A 19,039-nucleotide genomic window follows, 5' to 3' on the forward strand; every position below is an offset into this window, starting at 1 on the left:
ATATCTTCATTTTAGTTTAAAGAAAAGGCACTACACTTGATAAATATGAACCACTGTAGGTGGCAGAGGCAGCTCAGACTGAAGTAGGGACAATTGTTTCACTCATCTGCAAAAGACATTACTTTTCAATGAAGCCTTAGGTAAAGAACGATGTTATTTAAGAAAGATGAAACCAGAACCATTGCCAGAAATGCAATAGGGGTCTAGAGGTAAACCTCATGTTAAGTAACCTATCATTGTGTCCTTTCTATACATTTTTTTAACCATTCTATAAAAGTCTATGGCAAGGATATAATTTCCTAGAATATGGCCTTTATAAGATGGTCACCCCCTAGTAAAGTCAGCAATAGTTTTCCATGGAGAATGCATTTTATTCAGAACAATGAATAGACTATTTCTGTTAGCAAACCCTATAAAGCAGAACTGCTTGTTTCAGCCATCAACCTTCTTGTATAAACAGATTTCACTGCAGCAGAAACACAGCCATAAGTACCTAGTATGACTTTATGTCCCTAAATGAACTATATAGCAAAATCTCATTTTTAATAATGGCATTTATGTTACTTCACCAATGAAATGTATAATAATAACAGCAAAATTGTTGTGTTAATGATCAGAGTGTATAATAAGATGCAAAATTAGTAGGATTATGGGACTTTAATGGGATGAGAAGGGCAAGGGATCATCTGCTATATGACTCTTCATGATTGTAACCTGCTGTCTTTATCCCTAGCATGTTTTTATGACTGGTGCACTTTGGTTTGTTTCCCAGTTTGTGTTCTGCCGTGAATGTAAAGAAGAATACCATGAAGGGGAATGCAACTCTCTCCTCAACCCACAGGGAGCCATGGTCCAGAAGGTAGGGCTCTCACAATTCCTGATCATTATCCCTGGCCCAGCTAGAGTGACCTTTGTCAAATGGGTGCTAATTAAAATCCTAAGTAAAAGCAATTATGTTCATGCTGAATTACTCCAGCCGTCAGAGTTACCGAGTTGGCTCTGCAGTGGATTTCAGTCGCTTTGATTGATAGAGTAGCTGAGTTCTGTCAGAAACACACAGGGCTCTGCCATCCGTTGATAAAGAAAAGGCCTTCCCAATGGGTTTTTTAGGGTTGCCTCTATTCAGTGTGAACACTTTTGAAAGGCTTTCTGTAGTCTTGCTGCCTTTCAGCTTATTTTCAGTGCACCAGTCAGGAAATCATGTGAGTTTGGACTGAATAACAAGACTTTTATACAGCCTATGTAAAAAATGCTGTTGATAATTTATGTTTTAGTTTAAAGAAATAAAAAATGGATTGTCTAGGCTGGAAGCTGCTAGATGATAATTATTCTATGCTGCTCTATAATTTTGTAGCTATTGTAGCTATAGACCTGGACAGGAAATAGTATTTCTCTCCGGGTATTTCTCTACAGTTGAGATTCAAGTTTGCTTTAAAATAAATAAATCACATAAACCACAGTCTTTCCAATTTAAAAAAAAAAAAAAAAGAGAGAGAAAGTGGGAAGTGGAAAGAACAGGAAAACAGGAAAGACATCCCCTAAATATCTCACAGCTTGATGCCCAGGGTGCACTCCTAGGAAGCAGAAAACTGGTATTCAGATGTCTTGGCATGTTTGATGCTAAGGGGAAACTCAAACCCTGGGCCCCCACAGAGTTCTGTGTGGCAGATAGAGAATTGTGGGCAGGTGCTGATGAAGACCTGCATCCAGCCAGCTCTTGGTGAGGCATGCCAAGCTCCTGTCAGTGCCTGCAGGTAGGCTCTGTTTGAGGCTAGCTTTTGGGGACTCTCACTGTTTGAACATAGAGACTGGGAGGGAGCTGAAGTTCTACTGGGAAGCTTTGCCATATGCTACCTGGAGATGGTTCATATGCCATACTTTGCAGACATTGCACTAGACATTACACTACCTGTGTAAAGATTCTTCTCTTTCTTAGTGAAGCTCTTCTAATTTATGGAAGGAATTAGCACTGGCTGAGACAGAATTAAACAGCCTGTACCCTAGTAGTCAGACAGGGTATCTACCTCTGTTGCACTGAAATATGTGTACTGTATGAGACCCAAAAATCCATCTACTTTGTAAGCCTCTAGTAATTTTTATCTTTAGCAGCTATCAGCAATTTTTTCCCATGAATTTGTGCAACCCCTTTCTTTGAAGCCACATATATACAAGATTTGCAGCTTAACTATCCTCTATGAAGAACAGTTTCATTTTATTTGTAGAAACCTTAGAGAAGTCTTCCAGTTACCATTCACATTTATAGAAAAACAAAGCAACTTCAACAGAGAAATTGAGAGACACTTAAAGCATCCAATAGCCTAGTAAAGTAGGAGACTGACTCAGTGTCTTACCTTAATTAAATTTAGCTAGAACTTGAATACATCTCAACATGAACTGTGAGCCCTATATTCATTAAGTTATTTATGCCTAGAGTTTTGCCTAGAGTACTGAAAGTTGACATGGCATGTTACAAATGAGTTCAACAACGTTGGCTCTGTGAAAGTTAGAGTTCATATAATTCCTGTGTTCTAGGGCAGAGATAAAGGTGTGCCAGGAAAAATCAGAATACCATAAGAAGCAGTCGTTTATTTTAAATATTTTAATATTGCCCTAGCTTTTCCTTGTAACAATGGGAGAACTTCGTCCATCTGATCCATTCTCTCAGCACATGAATTGCATCCAATTAGACCTGTTAACTTAGGAATGTTGGCTACTTTTGCGGTTCCAGTGTATGTGAACATTTTTGATCCTCCTGAAAAATTTTCTGTACTCTCGAAGAGCTGTTTCAGAATAGCTAAATGATAGTACCAGAATAACTCTTGCATCTTGTGCAGATCAGTTCCCCTGTATAGACAAAACCACAGACTATGCAAAATTGATTTAGACTCCAACTTAAGCTGAAGTTAATTGACAGGTCGGCCTTCAATTTTCCCCGCAAGAAACTAAGAGAGCTGCACTAATTAAACTTCTCCACGAGGTGGTGCTGCGCCGCTGTGCCACTGTTTTCCCTCCCTTTCCTTAGCCAGGCGAGCAAAGCGAGAGGTAACCGATAGAGGGCAAGCCCAGGTACCGGTGAGATGTTGGTTTCACCCAACCAGCATCACTACAGAGCTCCCCTGCCCACAGCACCTCCAGACAGTGCATACAAACCATTCGTGGGGCATATATGGAGCGCAGTGCATGTGGGACAGTTTCCATCTCTCTCACTGAGATTAGTGTAAATGTTTATCCACCTCTGCTTTCAGGCTGTCTGTTCTGTTTGGCCTTTTCATGCTAGGTGCGTAAGTCTGTGTGTCAGACCTAACTTGCTGTTATTGTGCTGCTTGCTGAAGCAGTGAGCAGGATTTTTTTTATTTGTGACGATCATCTGTTTCAAGGTAGGAATAATACACTTCCAGGGTTGTCTCTAGCTCATGCAGTTTGACTCCTGTCTGCATCCATATAATTTATTTTATAACTTTTGTTTATTGCCACAACCCCTACCAGTCAGATTTAAGGATCAACCAGACACATTGCAACTAAACTTTTCCTCTCCAGAATAGGTGCAGGATACGTGATCGGTCTCGGGGAAATACTCTCCATGTATGGTCTGTCAGGGCAGTGCCTGAGGACAGAGATGGGCCAAAATGGTGGGTGGTGCATCCACAGGTGGCCCATGACTGGCTGGGCAGGGATGTGGGGAGCTGGAGGCAGTGTCATCATGGCGCAGCTATGAGGGTCCAGGAAACATAAATGGTGGTGGTGAAATGAGAAAGAGTGAAGAGGAAGCCTGAGGTCAAGAGAGGGGAATGGACCTGGAGAGACTGTAAAGTGAGGGAGAACAGTAGGGAAAGGGGAATGGAGTCAGTTGGCAGGAGGAAGAGGGCAACTGCATCTGCAGGGCATGGGAGGGACAAAGCAGGTGCCACATGTGGTGCTTCGAAAAGCTAGTCAAAATAAAGGATTTGGAACCATATAATGGTGGGAAGCTAAAGGGCACTGTTTGCTGCTTGGGGTAGAAGAGGCAAAGTCGACAGCCGGCATGCAAACCCAAATCCCAAAGCCTGTCCCCAAACCCACCAACATCAAATCAAACTTTGACTGTTTGTTGTTTTGTTACCGAGCCATCACAGTCCTCAGGTAGCTAATGTAGGATCCAGACAGTAGCTTTGCTGTTCTGCAACTGGCAGTATAAAGCTTATCCAGAGCCCCTGTCAGCCCGGGAACCCACCAGATCTAACCAAATGCAGTGCAGTCAGTGCCTCAGCTGAGTCAGGGCAAACCTGATCCTATTCATCAGCACATGCTTCCTGGGCTCCTTGGCTGCACCCCTAACCAGAGTTTCTGGGCTCAAACCAACACGGGCATGATATCTCAGGCAAACAATTGGCTCCGAAGCACACACATTTGATCACTTCCCAGAAATGTTTTTTGTTGCACAGGTGCAACATGGCACATCCATGTGCATGCACACATCCAGGAAAACCTGTCACATCACCTGGCACCCTGCTGAAGTCTGTTTTGATGTAGCTCCTGGAAAAGCTTCCAGCTCACTTGGGCTGCAGTTGAGCCTCCAGCCCATCTTATCCTCCCATTGCCTCCTGTGTGCAGGTCTTGGAGTTGACAGTAGGTGGTATAAAATGTACAGGCATTACTTGCCAGGCTTCCCTTTCCATCATGGAACAACAGTTTCTAACCTCTTATGCTGTAGATTTCCAGCAAGCTTGTAGGGTTTGAAGCCTGGTCTCTAAGTGGCTAATGATAATCTAAGTGATGAATAGTAAAAGCTAACCACAAAAAACATGAATTATTTCGCTGCATTTTAGTGAAAGAAAAAGATACTGAAGAGGTTCACCATATACAATATCTTTCAATGGGTCCTGAGTCACAGTAGGAAATGTGGAACATCTATTATTAGGCCATTGATTTTTTTTTCTGTCAGGTAAATTTTAAAAGTTAAATAAAGCATGGTTGTACAAAAAATGGCACACCTAGCTTGAATTCTTGAGTATCTAAAACAAATGAAAAAGAAACTGAGGCTTAGGGTTTTAATTGCTGTTATGTTCACAATGTCATGCTCAGGACATCTCAAACCACAGGTGCCTAATTAAAGGAGCAAGAAAAATAACTATAACCAAGAAACATCCTGTAAAATTAATCTCTCTGTTATAAATAAAAATGCACCAGAGGAAATCTGAGAATAGTTCTTTACTTTCTGTCTTTTGAAAAATTGGGAACTATATAAAGAGAATTTTAGCTTTCTTATTTTGGGCAGCAATAAAGCAAAGAAGATGTGACAGACTCCTTTTGTTTATGAGGTTAAGCTGACAGTCATTTTCAGCTGTGTTGCCACTTACTGGAGAAGGCACATTCTTTATTCCACTCATGGAAAAGAGTTATATAAGAATGACCTGTATTAGATTAGATTTTCTCCTTTTGAGCAGTGTAAATTCAATATTCACCATCTACCTGAATTTAATTCATTATATGAATGGCCCCAACATGCAGTGAGAACCTTGATGTGCAGTGTCACCAAACCAGAGCACTCTGATATTATTTAGTGAAAGTCTCTTTCATCCTGTATCTGACATAATATCCTGTTTATATCAATTCAATTTTAACTAGTTTGTCACAAAGCAGCACTTTTTTTTTTATAGCAGAATTCCCTAGGCACACTAGACAAATTGGTTCACACAAAGCTGCTTTATGTGGATTTAACTGGATCACTGCTATACTGACACCTCTATTTTTCCTGTGCATGAAACATATTCTCATGAAATTAATCTTTTCCAGTCCTTATCCATAGCCATATTTTAGTGTTTTGATTAGCCTAAATCTCTCTAAATTAGAGCACTACTCCCATAGCTTTCAACGCCTCTCTTTGTGAGATTTTGACTCTTAAATGACTCAAATAATACATTTTCTTCCAAAATCCCTCTAACTTATCTATTGCCCTAGACATCCGCTATTTTTATCCCCACAACTGAAGACACCAGTAAACACAGCAGGATGTTAACTCATGTGATCATGTTCATGAAACAGCCCTGAAGAAGCTAAGAAGACAAAACAAATTTAAGTTGGACTGTCACCACCCCTTGTAGATACAGCTTCAACTGATAAGGCTGGTTTTGCTCACAGCTCTAGCTCTAGTGGGCTCTGTTAACCCAAATATTATGGTGGGCTGAACATTGCTTTGTGTACAATGAATTATTCTTTGTCTTCCTTTCAAATGCTTTCAAGTATACATAGCTTTTCTCACATTCGTGTTAGAAAATGAGTAATACTTTCTGTTTTGAGACATCTAAACCTTTTTAAAAATCTGTATTTCACATAAAGTCATAATTTCACATATTTCTATTAAGTTAAATAAAAAGCTTATTTTTGCAAGTAAAATTAGCTTTAAATCAAGCATTTCTGATCCAAAGCAAATTTATTTCTGTTTTAAAGAAAGCTGCACTACGATGCATTTTTTTAAAGTTATGCATGACCAGCTTTCTTTTTTTATCAGAAAGGAATGAAGCCCCAAGAGCAAACAAGCAGGAGTGCAGAAATTACATTCACTAAAGCAAAGCAAAACATAAGGTTAACAACTTCATATTCTATTCTGAATCAAGGGTCTTCAGTCTTCGGATGTTGTCTATAGTGGGCAAAATAAGCATGATCATAAAAGAAGCATGCTAACATAAGACAGCATATAATTTGGTGGATGTCAGAATTTAACATTATGTATCTAATGCTTCCAGTATTTTTAACTAGAAAATTTGCCATGAATTTTTTTAACTTAGATGGTACTGCTTAGTTGCTGTCTGTGAACACATAGTTCATTTCTTTTATGTAGTTCTACTGAAAGGTTGATGTGTGCTCTATTACCTGAATGAGATGCTGCTTTAAGAAGGACACTTTATTTCTATTTCAAGATGTTTTCTGTCCCTGTAGATATTTTTCCAGTACTGCACGATATGGATTAAGTGCATAAAAAGCTTTCCTTTTCCGTGTTGTTGTATTGCTGTATGGTCCTCAGCAGTCTCCGTGGTCTCTTTATCCCTGTTAGTTTTTCCAAAAGACTCAGCATAGAAACAGAAGTAAATCTACATCCTTCTTACCCAGAGATAACAAGACAGACTTTTCCTCCCATCTCACTAAGGGAATATTGCAGAGGGGATGTCGAATAATGCTTGCAACAGTTCTTACTGTAGCTTCCTCTTATTTGTGAGTATTCATTACTGGTCATAATGTGCAGCACAGTTGAGAATCAAAAAAATTATTCATAAAGTGGCATGGATGAAATCTAGTAGCTTTTCAGTAGGGCTGGGACAAATATTTTGTAGTAATTGGAGAATTAGAGTATATTGTGTTGCGTCAGCAACAGAAGCGATCAAAGTCTCCTGTCCTCAGCAAACTGATGTGATGCACACCTGGAGCACCTCTGAACTTCCTACTCAAGACCAGGCAAAACAAGGAAAGTGAGAGACACCTCTGCTTGACAGACCTGCTCTATTACCTAGGTCATTGCAAAGGAAATTAGGTTTGCTAGTTTAGGACTAGCAGAGTATGATTTAAATAGACATGAAAGATAGATAATAAATAGATAATATATACATAATAAATAGATAATAAAGAATTGCCATACACCTTTTTTCTATTGTTTGAGGAAAAAATGAGTGCTTGCCACCATTGTATGTGGAGCACATAAAGCACACAAACACTGGAGGCTCATAGATCTGGATGGTATGATTTCCTTACTGAATCAGAGGGATTCCATCACTGTGCCATTTCTCTGTATTTGCTTCCTGCAGCAAGAAGTCTTTAAGTTAGCAATCGGCAAGACTGGGCAGAAGAGGAATGTTTCAGCTCTAATGGGCTGAAAATATCATGCTGCTGCAGCTAGTTCATGCTAGAATTTTCACAATGGAAAATATTAAAATGTTAATTCACTCTGCTGTTTTCAGCAATTTGTTCTTTCTTGGTGAACTGCATATATGTGGTTAAAAGTTGTTTCTTTTAGACATTCCTAAGCACTCCCAAGTTTGTATTTTTTTTTCAGAACTGAGATTAAAAATGTTTATTCAAATGAAATGAGCAATTTGATATGTGAAATTTTCCCTCAGTGTCATTTGCTATTAGGTCACAACAAACACAAGAAGACAAGAAATAAATATGTTTGCAAGTATTAAAACGCTGGATTTGGACTATTTGAGAAAATAGAACCACTGTGAAGCTCTTCTGAGCTGACTACAAAAATTAAAAATACTCTGGTCTTCCCATTTGGCTATTCTGAAAAGAATAGCAGGGTTTTATCACTGCTATAGTGATTTTCATCTTGAATCATCTGCGTGGATGTTAAGTAATGAATTCCCATGAAAATGAGATTAAATTAGTACCATCTTGTTTCTGTCACTGGGCAAACTGAGGCCCAGGTCAAGCATTTCCTTTTTTCCCCACCTTCTGTTCAGGCCTCTCTGAGCTAGCTCAGATTGCTTGCTAAAGTCATCCTTCCTTAAGATCAAGGTGTTGCAAAATCAATACTAGATTATGTTCTTTGCTATTAGCCTGAGCAGCTTTTTCTATTCCCCAGAACTTACTTATGTGCTGTTGTATAGAGGTCATCTTTCTGCCGAATTGCTGAATAATCCAGCAGGGTACAGGGCCGAGTTCCCTTTCCAGAAGCAGAGAGCCAAAAGTAAAAGTCACTTTGTACACTTTTGTCACCTCTACATCAAAAAGATTGGCAAAATAGAGAAAAGTAAGTGAGAAGCAACAAAAGGGGTTCATGGGTTGAGGAGACTGATATAGGTAGTAAAATAAAATAGATAATACCAAATACACAATTTTGAGGTTTCCTGATTAAAAGAAGCTTGTGGGGTTTTTTTCTTGTTTTGTTTTGTGTTTTGTTTTGTTTTTAAATGCATATTGCAATGGCCACCAGATGAGTTGGAAACAAATTTCTGCAGATGCTACTCTTTTTTATTCCATTTTAACTCAGGCCACTTCAGGCAAGATTAAAATCTAGGTCTTAGTCACTGACACTGTAACAACTTACAGGTTTTATCAGTAGTAGATGACAAGAAATCAAGAGGAGTTATGGTTGTGTTGCATTTTTAAAAGTTGAGCCAATTTCCTTTTTTTAGTCTTACTCAAAATAAATATATTAAAAAATTATCCCTTTAAATTAATATTTAGATCCACATGACAGACTACAAGTATTTTGAAGGTATGCACAAAGAAGTTACAGAAATTGTTAGAAATTAAAGAGTTTAAAATGACCATTTTCCCACATGCTTGAAAAAACTCACATTACGAATGGAGAGAGCAGAGTTTCAAGGCTGGAACCTACATACATTATTTACATCTACTACTCACATAGTTGCCAACCTTTTGTGATAGAAATTACTCAAGGCACTGCCATCTCTTTTGTCCTTGTACCATCATTTTAGGTAGGAAACTGCCAAATAGGCCACTTGTGTGGATTATGTAATTTTGTCCCAGTCATAAATAGGACAAACACAGGAGCCCCTTTTACACTCTTCATGATGACTTTTTTCATCTATGTAATTCTGTCTGGGGAGCTGATAGCTTTCATTGCTCACGGGTGGTTTTTTTTACTTTTTCTCTAAAATTTTTCTGTTCCTTCTTCTTGCCTCTTAAATTTACATAGATTTATGTTGGAATGAAACCCAGACCTCTGACACAAAGGCGTATGCTTTATTATGAAAAACAGCTTCCTTCCAGACACCCCACCATTATGCATTATCAAGTGTTGCATTGCCTCGGTGGTTTTTGTTTTCTTGGACGGGCTTTAATCCCTGAAGCAGAATCAAGCCTACGGTGTCTAACATGTCATGTGTCAGCTGGATTCACCTGACTGCTGCTTCGCCTTGCCTTTTGCTTTACCTGTCTTTGTGCATTTGCAGCACGGCTGATGCCCCCATGTCCTCCTGCTGGGGCTTTGCCTGCCGCTCAGGGCAGGGAGCAGCAGGGAGGACACAGCCTGTGCTGCTGCTGGATTTAGGAAGAATCTCCAGGAAGGCACATGCTTCCACTGCTGCTGCTACCCCCATCATCCTGCAGTTCAGGATCTAACTCAATACATGTGTTGTGCACACTGGGAGAAAACAGTCTGCATTTTGAAGCAGAACTTCTGCATCTCTCACAAAGTCCAGCCTACCTGGCCTGTCTGTTTCTTGGAGGTAAATGGTTCTCACTTCAGTGTAGACATCATGTCCCAGCGCAGCCTTTCAAGATTGTGCCCACACGTGATTTTGCTCTCTCTTTGCAGGGCTATGTAGTTGATGAACATGCAGCCATGCAAGCTCGATGGGAAGAAGCATCTAGAGACACAATCAAGAAGACAACCAAGCCATGCCCCAACTGCAATATTCCAGTAGAAAAAAATGGTAAATTTATTATATATCTTGTATTTAACTGTCTTTTAAAATTCATTTTACCAAATAAATGTATAAATGTGCATGCGTACATATTCATAGTATTATTCCAAGATAGGGAGAGCACACAGAGCTTGAATAATTGCCTGTCACTTTATCTAAATTATCTTGAAAACATTAACTCTAAATCACTTAGTTCTAAAACCACCAATCAAGCCTCACTAAATGCCTGGCTGTTTTGTAGGTAGGGAAAATGAGGCACTGGATGTAGCATTCATATGACTGGATATCCAGCTAGTTGTCTAGATTTACTATTGTCACTGGGAAAAATAGACATTTGTAGGGTAAAACTTATATCACAATGAAGCAGAACATATGTCTAATGTAGGACAGAAGAATCACACCTAAAAGTGGGATGTGGAGAATGAGTCCTGCTGTAGATGTCTACACAATATATGGCTGAATTTAGATGAGATTTATCTCAACCCAGTCACATGCCCATAGTAGAAGTGCAAATTAAAAGAAACAACATGAATCCTAACAGTTTGCATTAATCGATGTTTACTGTGTAGGAAGCAAAGTAATCTGCTGGCACTGGGATGGTTAAAATGGGGAACAGGGATGGTAAATAGGCTATACATTATGTGTTAATGCTATTCCAAGATTTAATGGTATTTATATTAATTAATTAATAGAAATATATTAAATTTATTGCCTAAATATTATAGAAGTATTTAGAGGATGCTTCTCAGTTTTGTGGCATCGCTTGTTCACATGGAACACTGAAAACACCAAATAAGACACTGTGAACTGCAAGAAGAGAACACTTCAAGCAGTGATACTGCAGAAGTATTACTGAGGAAGAAATAGGACAAAATCCTGAAATCTGGGTTTTGATGAAAGAAAAGAAGGCAGTTGGCAGATAGAAAGTGGGAGACACTTTCAAGCACAAGAAACAGAAGGGAAAAAATCAAGAATTCAAGAGTGGGAAGGCGAGACAAGGTTTGGCATCATGTAGAGAGCAAGGTGGGCAGCAGACAAGAGATAACAGAGGGCTTGGTCAAAAATCTTATTTACAGACTTGTAACACAAGGCTGGAAACAGAAGTTTTAACTGCATTAGAAATAGAGAGATGATAATATTTAACAGTTTGTGTGCACAGCCAAATGAAAAGAAACCTTCTGGTCAGGTTGAAGGAGTGGTAGGACCTTTACTTTCTCTTAGGCTGGGCTACAGAATCTTTACTGTTAAATTATAGGCAGTTAACATTTGTCACAAACAGGATATTCCTGTTTGATACCATTTACACAACTCCCACAAAAGTTTAGGGACATTGCTTGTAAAAATCCCCATTTTATCAAAAAGGCAGTTCTACTTTTTACCTTTGAATGAAAACATTTATTGAAAATGGATAATAAGCAGGAAAAGACCTTTCCTTGCTTATAGCCTGACCCAGATCAGAACAGTGCCTCATAATACAAAATGCCAAAACCATGGTAGAAGACTAGAAATGTTTGACACACTGTAATTGGCTGATTGTGCTGCAGAGGTGGGCAGAGAGGAACCTTCTGAAATTCAACAAAGGCAAATGCAGGGTCGTGCACCTGGCGAAGAATAACGCCATGCACTAGTTCAGGCTGTTGGCTGACTACTGGAAAGCAGCTCTGCAGAGAAGGACCTGGGGGTCAACAACAAGCTGTCCATGAGCCAGAAGTGTGTCCTTGTGGTCAAGAAGGCCAGTGGTATCCTGGGGTGCATTAGGAAGAGCATTGCCAACAGGTCAAGCCCTCTACTCATCCCTAGTGAGGCTGCATCTGGAGTACTGTGTCCAGTTCTGGGCTCCTCAGTACAAGAGAGACATGGAGCTCATGGAGTGGGTCCAATGGAGGCTGTGAAGATGGAAAAAGGACTGGAGCATCTCTCTGAGGCTGAGGGAGCTGGGCCTATTCAGCCTCAAGAAAAGACAACTGAGAGGGGAACCTCATCAATGTCTCTAAGTGTCTGAAGGAGAATGTCAAGAGCATGGAGCCAGGCTTTTCTCAGTGGTGCCTAGCAATAGGAGAAGAGGCAATGGGCAGAAACTGATGCACAGGAAGTTCCACCTGAATATGAGGATGATCTTTACTGTGTGAGTGACCAAGCACTGGAACAGATTGCCCAGAAAGGTTGTGGAGTCCCCCTCACTGGAGATACGGAAGAACTGTCTGGACACAATCTTGCACAATGTGCTCTAGGATGACCCTGATTGAGCAGCAAGGTTGGATCCCCACTGTGGTCCCTTCCAACTTTACCTATTCCATGAATCTGTGATTCCAATGAAAAGATGAAAAAAGGACTGTATAAATAAATACGTGATAGGAGAAACAAAGAAAACAGAGGCAAATTATTCTCAGTACCCACTGAAAGGACAGGCAGCAATGCACACAAATTGAAACACAGGAAATTGCGTTTAAACACAGGAACATCCTTTTACTGTGTGGGCAGCTGAAGACTGGAACAGGTTGCCCAGAAAGAGTTTCCATTCTAGGATACATTCAAAACCCAACTGGACGCAACCTGAGCACCCTACCTCAGTATGACCCTGCTTTGAGCAGTGAGGTTTGGACTGGATGTTCTCTAAAGGGATCTTCCCACCTCAGTGATTCTGTCATTCTGTAAATTAATGCATGAAGCTTAAAAAGTGCAGTGCTTGCTTTCTTCTTTGGTCATGGTTACTGCATGTGCCAGCTTGGAGGCTGCCATTTGTAAACTGAGAGAAGCACTTCAGAGGTGCCTAAGTACGGCTGCTGTCAAGAAGCTGACAACTCTACACTGAACTCTGCCAACAGTCTTCATTTGGAAGGAGTACACTGACTCCACACAGGAGAATAATTGTGCTTTCCTTTCCCAAATGCATCTGTGGAGACTGTCTTTTACAAGGGATAGTGGCAATGCCAATAACTTTTCTGTAATACTCTGTGTAAACTATAGGCATTCCAGAATATTTCTGGATGCAAATAACTTTCCTATAATAGCTGAAGTGAAAGAGAGAAACACTTTCCTACAGCTGAGTTCCCCATCTGAGTGAGTTTAAATACACATCCATGTCTCTTAGAGGACTGCTGTACTCACAAAGCTCTAGGTCACATTGCTTGAGACACTCTCCACTCTGACTGCTGATCTCAGCTGCCGTGTAGCAGAGAATAACATGATGTATCTAGCTTAGAAGGTAGGACCCACGTTTGATAGAGGGTGTCTACTGGGGATTGAGTCCTGTGCCAGGAATGAGTTTTACTCACTGATGGCCTAATACAAATTGTAAGAGAGGACTGGGTCTAAAATTTAAATAAACTGAAACATGGAGGCTGGCCATTGGTATGTTTACATTTAAATAAGATAAAAAATTTTCTGGTGCATTGCATTTCTTGCACAAAGATATAAACTGATGAATAGACCTTGCTATCACAACTATTTTTTCTCTCTGTCAGATGAAGTAGACAGGCCTGTTTTAACAAACCAGTTCCTGTATCTCCTGCAGTTTTTGCCTTCTGAGAAACATTCTGGAGTGGCATTTATAAAAAAGGTGGTGTGAGGGTAACAGTTTGTACAGTAGGGAACACACACTCCCTGTACCTCCCATCACCATTCGGAGTAAAACCAAGATGACATTTCAGCATTTCTTCATACTGTATGCTTTTCTCTCAGTTTGAATTATGCAAAAGATCTCTTTGTGTGGTAAGCAACATAATTTCCATTTGAAATGTATTTCTGTAATGACCTTTGACAATGTTAATGTTTTATATATTACAAAATAAACTTTTGATCAAGGTTGTGAGCAGAGAGATTAAAACTGCTCTCATGGTATGGGCAAGTAAGAAACCCAACACACAGGAAACACTGATGTGATCAAAAGGCTGCTTCAGATACTAAAAAGGTCAAATCATCCTAAATTACTAATGTCATTTTTATATAATCAGCAGTCAGCCACTAAAGTCTGTATCTCCTGATTTACTCTCTGAAATCTTGCAGTTGTTGAATATAAATGAAAAAAAAATTTAATTTTGTTTATTTTCTGGCTCACAGCTGGACTATCATAGAGTAACCTTGAGGAGACACCTCCATGACTGCTTTGAGAGGCCATTGACTCATTCTTTTCCCTATCCCTAGCACAGCCTTTTCTAATTTCCTCCTACTCCTGCAGTCCCTAAGGTAAGACCAGCATATTACAGGGAGTAGCAGGTTTTAGAAAGCCCAGGGAAATACTCTTCAGGTTTGTACTTTTCTTTTATAAAATATTTTACTTAGTCTGTAAATGAATGCCTAAGAAAGTTGATTTTAACGCTCTTAATTGTTGATTAACATCTCTAAGTGTTTGCCAAGTTCCAAATCCACTCCATTGCTATTTTGCAGGTGGCTGCATGCACATGAAATGTCCTCGCCCTCAGTGCAGATTTGAGTGGTGCTGGAACTGTGGCCTGGAGTGGAACAGAACCTGCATGGGAGATCACTGGTTTGACTAGTGGTGCTGAGGACAGCCTCTGCTGCTGCTGCTAAAGTTTTCATTGGGGCCAAATTCTGAACTCCTTGCTTAAGCAAAATTTCCAGAGGTTTCAGGGACCCAGGGTTCAGAAGTTGGCCTCGTTTGTTGGTTTTTTTGTTTTCTTGCATATGCAATCATACCAAAATCACATCGAAGTTATGACAAGGGGTTTAAAGTCACTAAGTAAAGAGAGTTATTGTTTTAATGGACAGACTTGCTCATTGTGGTACTAAGAGGGGTAAAGTGCAACTTTCTGAACTCGTGCAGTCTGTCAGCCTGGAGAGCAGACAGGGTTACCATGAGGAACTTTACTTGACATTTATAGTCAGGAATCCATAACTCTTGCGAGAGTGAGGAGCCTGCACAGTGTGTATGTGAGTGTGTGAGCATCAAGAGCAGTAGAGGATCTGCTTTTTTCTTTGACCACTTCTTTGCTCATTCAGCACAAATTTTGATTTTGAGGCAGTATTTCTTAACAGCTTTTTTGGCAAAGGGAAGACTGTGGCTCTTAAGTGTTTTCTCAGGATTTCTTCCTAACAGGCTTTCTGTAGGGACTGGTTTTGCTTTCAAATCAAATTCCCATAGAAACATCCAGCTTTATGCCGTACTTGGGCTTGTGTATTTGTGACATACAACATGAAACCTGCCTACCTACTCATTATAGACTTTATTACAATGGGAAGATTAGCTAAGAGTGCGGTTTCAGCTCTGTCCATGACTGTTGCTATAGTGGTGACTGAATCCAATTAAGTGTTGTGCAAGCTAAACTCACAGGGCTTCATTTTTCCTGTACTTACGGAATACTTTGGACATGGCAAAGTGAGAAAGGAGAACACTTCTCAGGGCTTTTCTCTATCAGTTTTCTCCTAAATTGTATTAGAATATGGGTATAATTCTGAAAATGCATTTGCTGCTCTAACAGTGTGGGGCACAGGGACACCTTCATTTTACAACATTAACAGAGTAAGTGAAGTTTAATAGTATTTCCAAGCCTGAACAATTTTACTGTTTGTGATCTTTACATTGCTGTCTTATTCTGAAATGAAATTGGTAATGTCCACATCCAACATGCCATGTAAGGATTTGCACAATTTAGTTTTGGAAAAAAAACGCACAATAAATAAAGTGGTCAAAAATTTAAACTCTTATTTCTTTTTTTTATTTGAATACAAAGCAAATGAGTACAAAGATGATGGGTGGGTCATGCATTGCCTTGACTGATTAAAACTCCCAGCTGAGAGGCTAACCCTTTGATTAAAACATAATGTTAGAACAAAATAAATGCCACAGCCATGGTCTTCTTTTATCAAGTTTGAACTAATATTTTGTATGGCATGACTGTAGAGTCCTGAAAATATGGGTGTGCCTCATATCAGTACAGAGCAGGAACCTTGAGGTATTAAAAAAATCCCATGCTCACTACAAAAATATCTAATTGGTAAAAGCAGTGGAGTATTCATCTGTCTAAACTGGAAGAGACATTAAAAGTCTGAGGAAACAAGGGAATGAAGGCATGAGGTATCAAAAATGAGAGAGCAAGCTGGTAGAATTAAGAAAATGAGAAAGAAAGAAAGTGACAACAAGAAGACAATGGACATTTCCTAAAGATAATTTTCCAATGAAAATTTCCTGTGGCACTGGTGAACTAAAATGTATGCAGAAGTAGCTACATTGAAGTGTAGAGATGCAATTGAATGCTGCAATGTAGCTCATTTAAGTACATTATCTTAATGGGGATATTTTACCGTGAGCTCTGAATATCTCATTGTTTGATTTCCTGTACCTGGGTCTATTTTATAATTTACATGGCTTGTTGTCAATAGGCTAGGGAAAAAGTCACAAGGCTTTGATCATGTGTTATATGGGAATTCATCGCTATATTTCATGTTCAAAAACATTCAGAATAAAAGAAGTCTGAATCTCGTTCCCATTTTTTTTAGTGTCTTTCTTACAGAGGAAGAAGAAGTTATTCACTACAAGAAAGTTTCACTGAGTTAGAGCCTGCCCTAACAAGTTAATGGTTTAATTGTTATGTAAAAACATGATTTGTGCCCCTGGATCAAGATCCATTGAAGTCAATGGACTGTAGATCAGCTCCTGTATTTCTTTCTGGCCTGGGAAGGGCAGGACAGGCATGAGTCATAAGGCTAGAATAGAAACACCTCTTTTTTGCAAGAATTTGCCAGAGAATGGGATTATGAGCATTCATCTAAGACGTATGCAAGGACAGGAAAGAAGAATAAAGTTCCAGCATTGACTCAAGATTATCTACTTTTAGAGACTGACTTTATAGGCCTTTGTCACATAGGGTTGCTTCGCACAGGCCAGATTCACACTCTGCTAAAAACAAATGTGTATTCTGCAGGTTTTAATAGAACATGTCCTGATCTTCTCTGTGTTAATAGTATATGTGTCTTGTGCATACATGCACAAAGTTTGAGATGGTACAGGCTGTAAATCTGATTTCTCTTTACTCTAAGATTCTCATAACTTCCACAATTTAAAGGGCATGAAAAATCAGGATTAATGCTCTGCTGACACTGTAAGAATGCTGGAATTCCTACAGAGATGTGTGAATTGGAGATGAAATGTCCTATACTGGCAGCTTCTTTTTGCATGGAAAATGCTGTTTTAAAAAAAGATATATAAAACTTATTGAAAAAATCTATTTTGCAATTTGAAACAAACCAGAACAGAACAACCAAGTTTTCAGTGTCTAGACTGATCCTCTTATTTCGGCTCTGAAGTATCAGAGTGGAATTCACCTCATCCAAGTTTAGCTCTTTGTTTGGTTTGCTGGCTTCAGAGGCTCGCAGAGAGACCCATTGTGCATGTCTATGGTGGAGTTTGCTGAATTTGTAGTATAACTGGTCATGACTAGAGGTGTGATGGCAACAGCCCTGCCAGAGACAGGGTGTAGCTCATGATGGGACGAACAGGACCTGTTCTGTGTGCTCCTACACGCTCGTGTCTCTACTGTTGCACAGAGAGGGGAGTCTTTCTCTTTTAAAACTTGCTGAACTGGCATTGCTTGCTACCATTCATGAAGCCAGCTTTGGCAAATGCTTTCTCTGGCTTGGCACACGCATCTCTGGAAGTGGTCCTGGGCAGCCATGGAGGGTAATGAAGAAAAACAAGACTCAAGCACAAAAAAAGAAGGAAACCAACCTGAGGGCATAAGCAGATGGAAAGTTTTCAAGAACTTAGAGGTTTATGTTCTCTACTAGCAATACACATGACATTCAACTGTATTTTCTAAGAAGGTGATTTATTATGGTGATATAAAGCAAAAAAAGAACTCTGTATCTTTTTATCAAGGTTTGCCTTTATTAATTGTGTTCTCTTTACCTTGAACCTTCTTCATCTTTCAGATTAAAACAATTACCAACTTGTTCTTGGTACTGCAATCCAGGATCCTTTAGTGTGTGTTAAATGGATTAAGTACAGGATGTATGCTGAAATATTCAATAATTATTATCATTATAATAATTCAGCTCTATAACATCAATGAAAATCTCTAATACTTAATTCCAACTGGCAGTGAAATCCAAATACCAAGTAGTTTAAGAAGAAACTACATAGTAGCTTGGTTTCTTCAAGAAAAAGTGTATCTCAAAGCTCAGAGTAAATAATACTTCAGGAGCTGTGATTTTGACTAAAATATCATTTATACATCTGCCTTCTCTCATCACAAAATGCAAGCCAAATTATTTCATTTTAAAATGTATGCTTTAAAAAATCAATAAATCGCATTTCAGAAGAAACATTATGTCGCTGTTGGGAAATAATAGTTATGCTGTGAAAGAAGAGCAAGCAGTAGGGTATGCTTTTTGCATATGAATAGTAAGATATCATCTATATTGCAAACTGGTATGGTAGCAAGCCTTTTTGCCTACAGATCTTGTAGATCATGTAAGCTGAAGAAAAATGGGCATTTGTGGAGGGAAACCTGAGGCACTTGGAGGTGAGAGGCCAGATTCCAAGAGATTCTGCTGGCCTGGAAGACTGGGAAGAATTAACCCTTTGTGCCAAACTTTCTCACAGTTTGAATAACAACTGCTATGTTCCTCATGTTCACCCTGCTGCTCAAACCACTACACACATAAATCATTGTGTGTGGTAAGCTCAATAAGCAACACGTGCAGCAAGATTGAAAGGA

The 19,039-nt window shown here is 39.4% G+C and overlaps 1 protein-coding gene across 3 annotated transcripts in view; it reads left to right on the forward strand.

The window, feature by feature from the left end:
* PRKN (parkin RBR E3 ubiquitin protein ligase) overlaps positions 1-16,022 on the forward strand; it is a 782,243-nt gene extending 766,221 nt beyond the window's left edge. For 2 of the 3 annotated variants that reach the window (XM_064648967.1, XM_064648969.1), the window contains 3 exons: positions 773-859; positions 10,256-10,373; positions 14,751-16,022. In XM_064648967.1, the coding sequence (XP_064505037.1) occupies positions 773-859; positions 10,256-10,373; positions 14,751-14,860 (315 nt within the window). In that variant the 3' untranslated portion in view covers positions 14,861-16,022. The remainder of the gene's footprint in view (positions 1-772; positions 860-10,255; positions 10,374-14,750) is intronic. The other variant, XM_064648968.1, reaches the window with a different exon arrangement.
* The last annotated feature ends 3,017 nt before the right edge of the window (positions 16,023-19,039 follow it).

The sequence above is a fragment of the Pseudopipra pipra genome, chromosome 3, assembly GCF_036250125.1.
Source record: "Pseudopipra pipra isolate bDixPip1 chromosome 3, bDixPip1.hap1, whole genome shotgun sequence".
Lineage (NCBI taxonomy): Eukaryota > Metazoa > Chordata > Aves > Passeriformes > Pipridae > Pseudopipra > Pseudopipra pipra.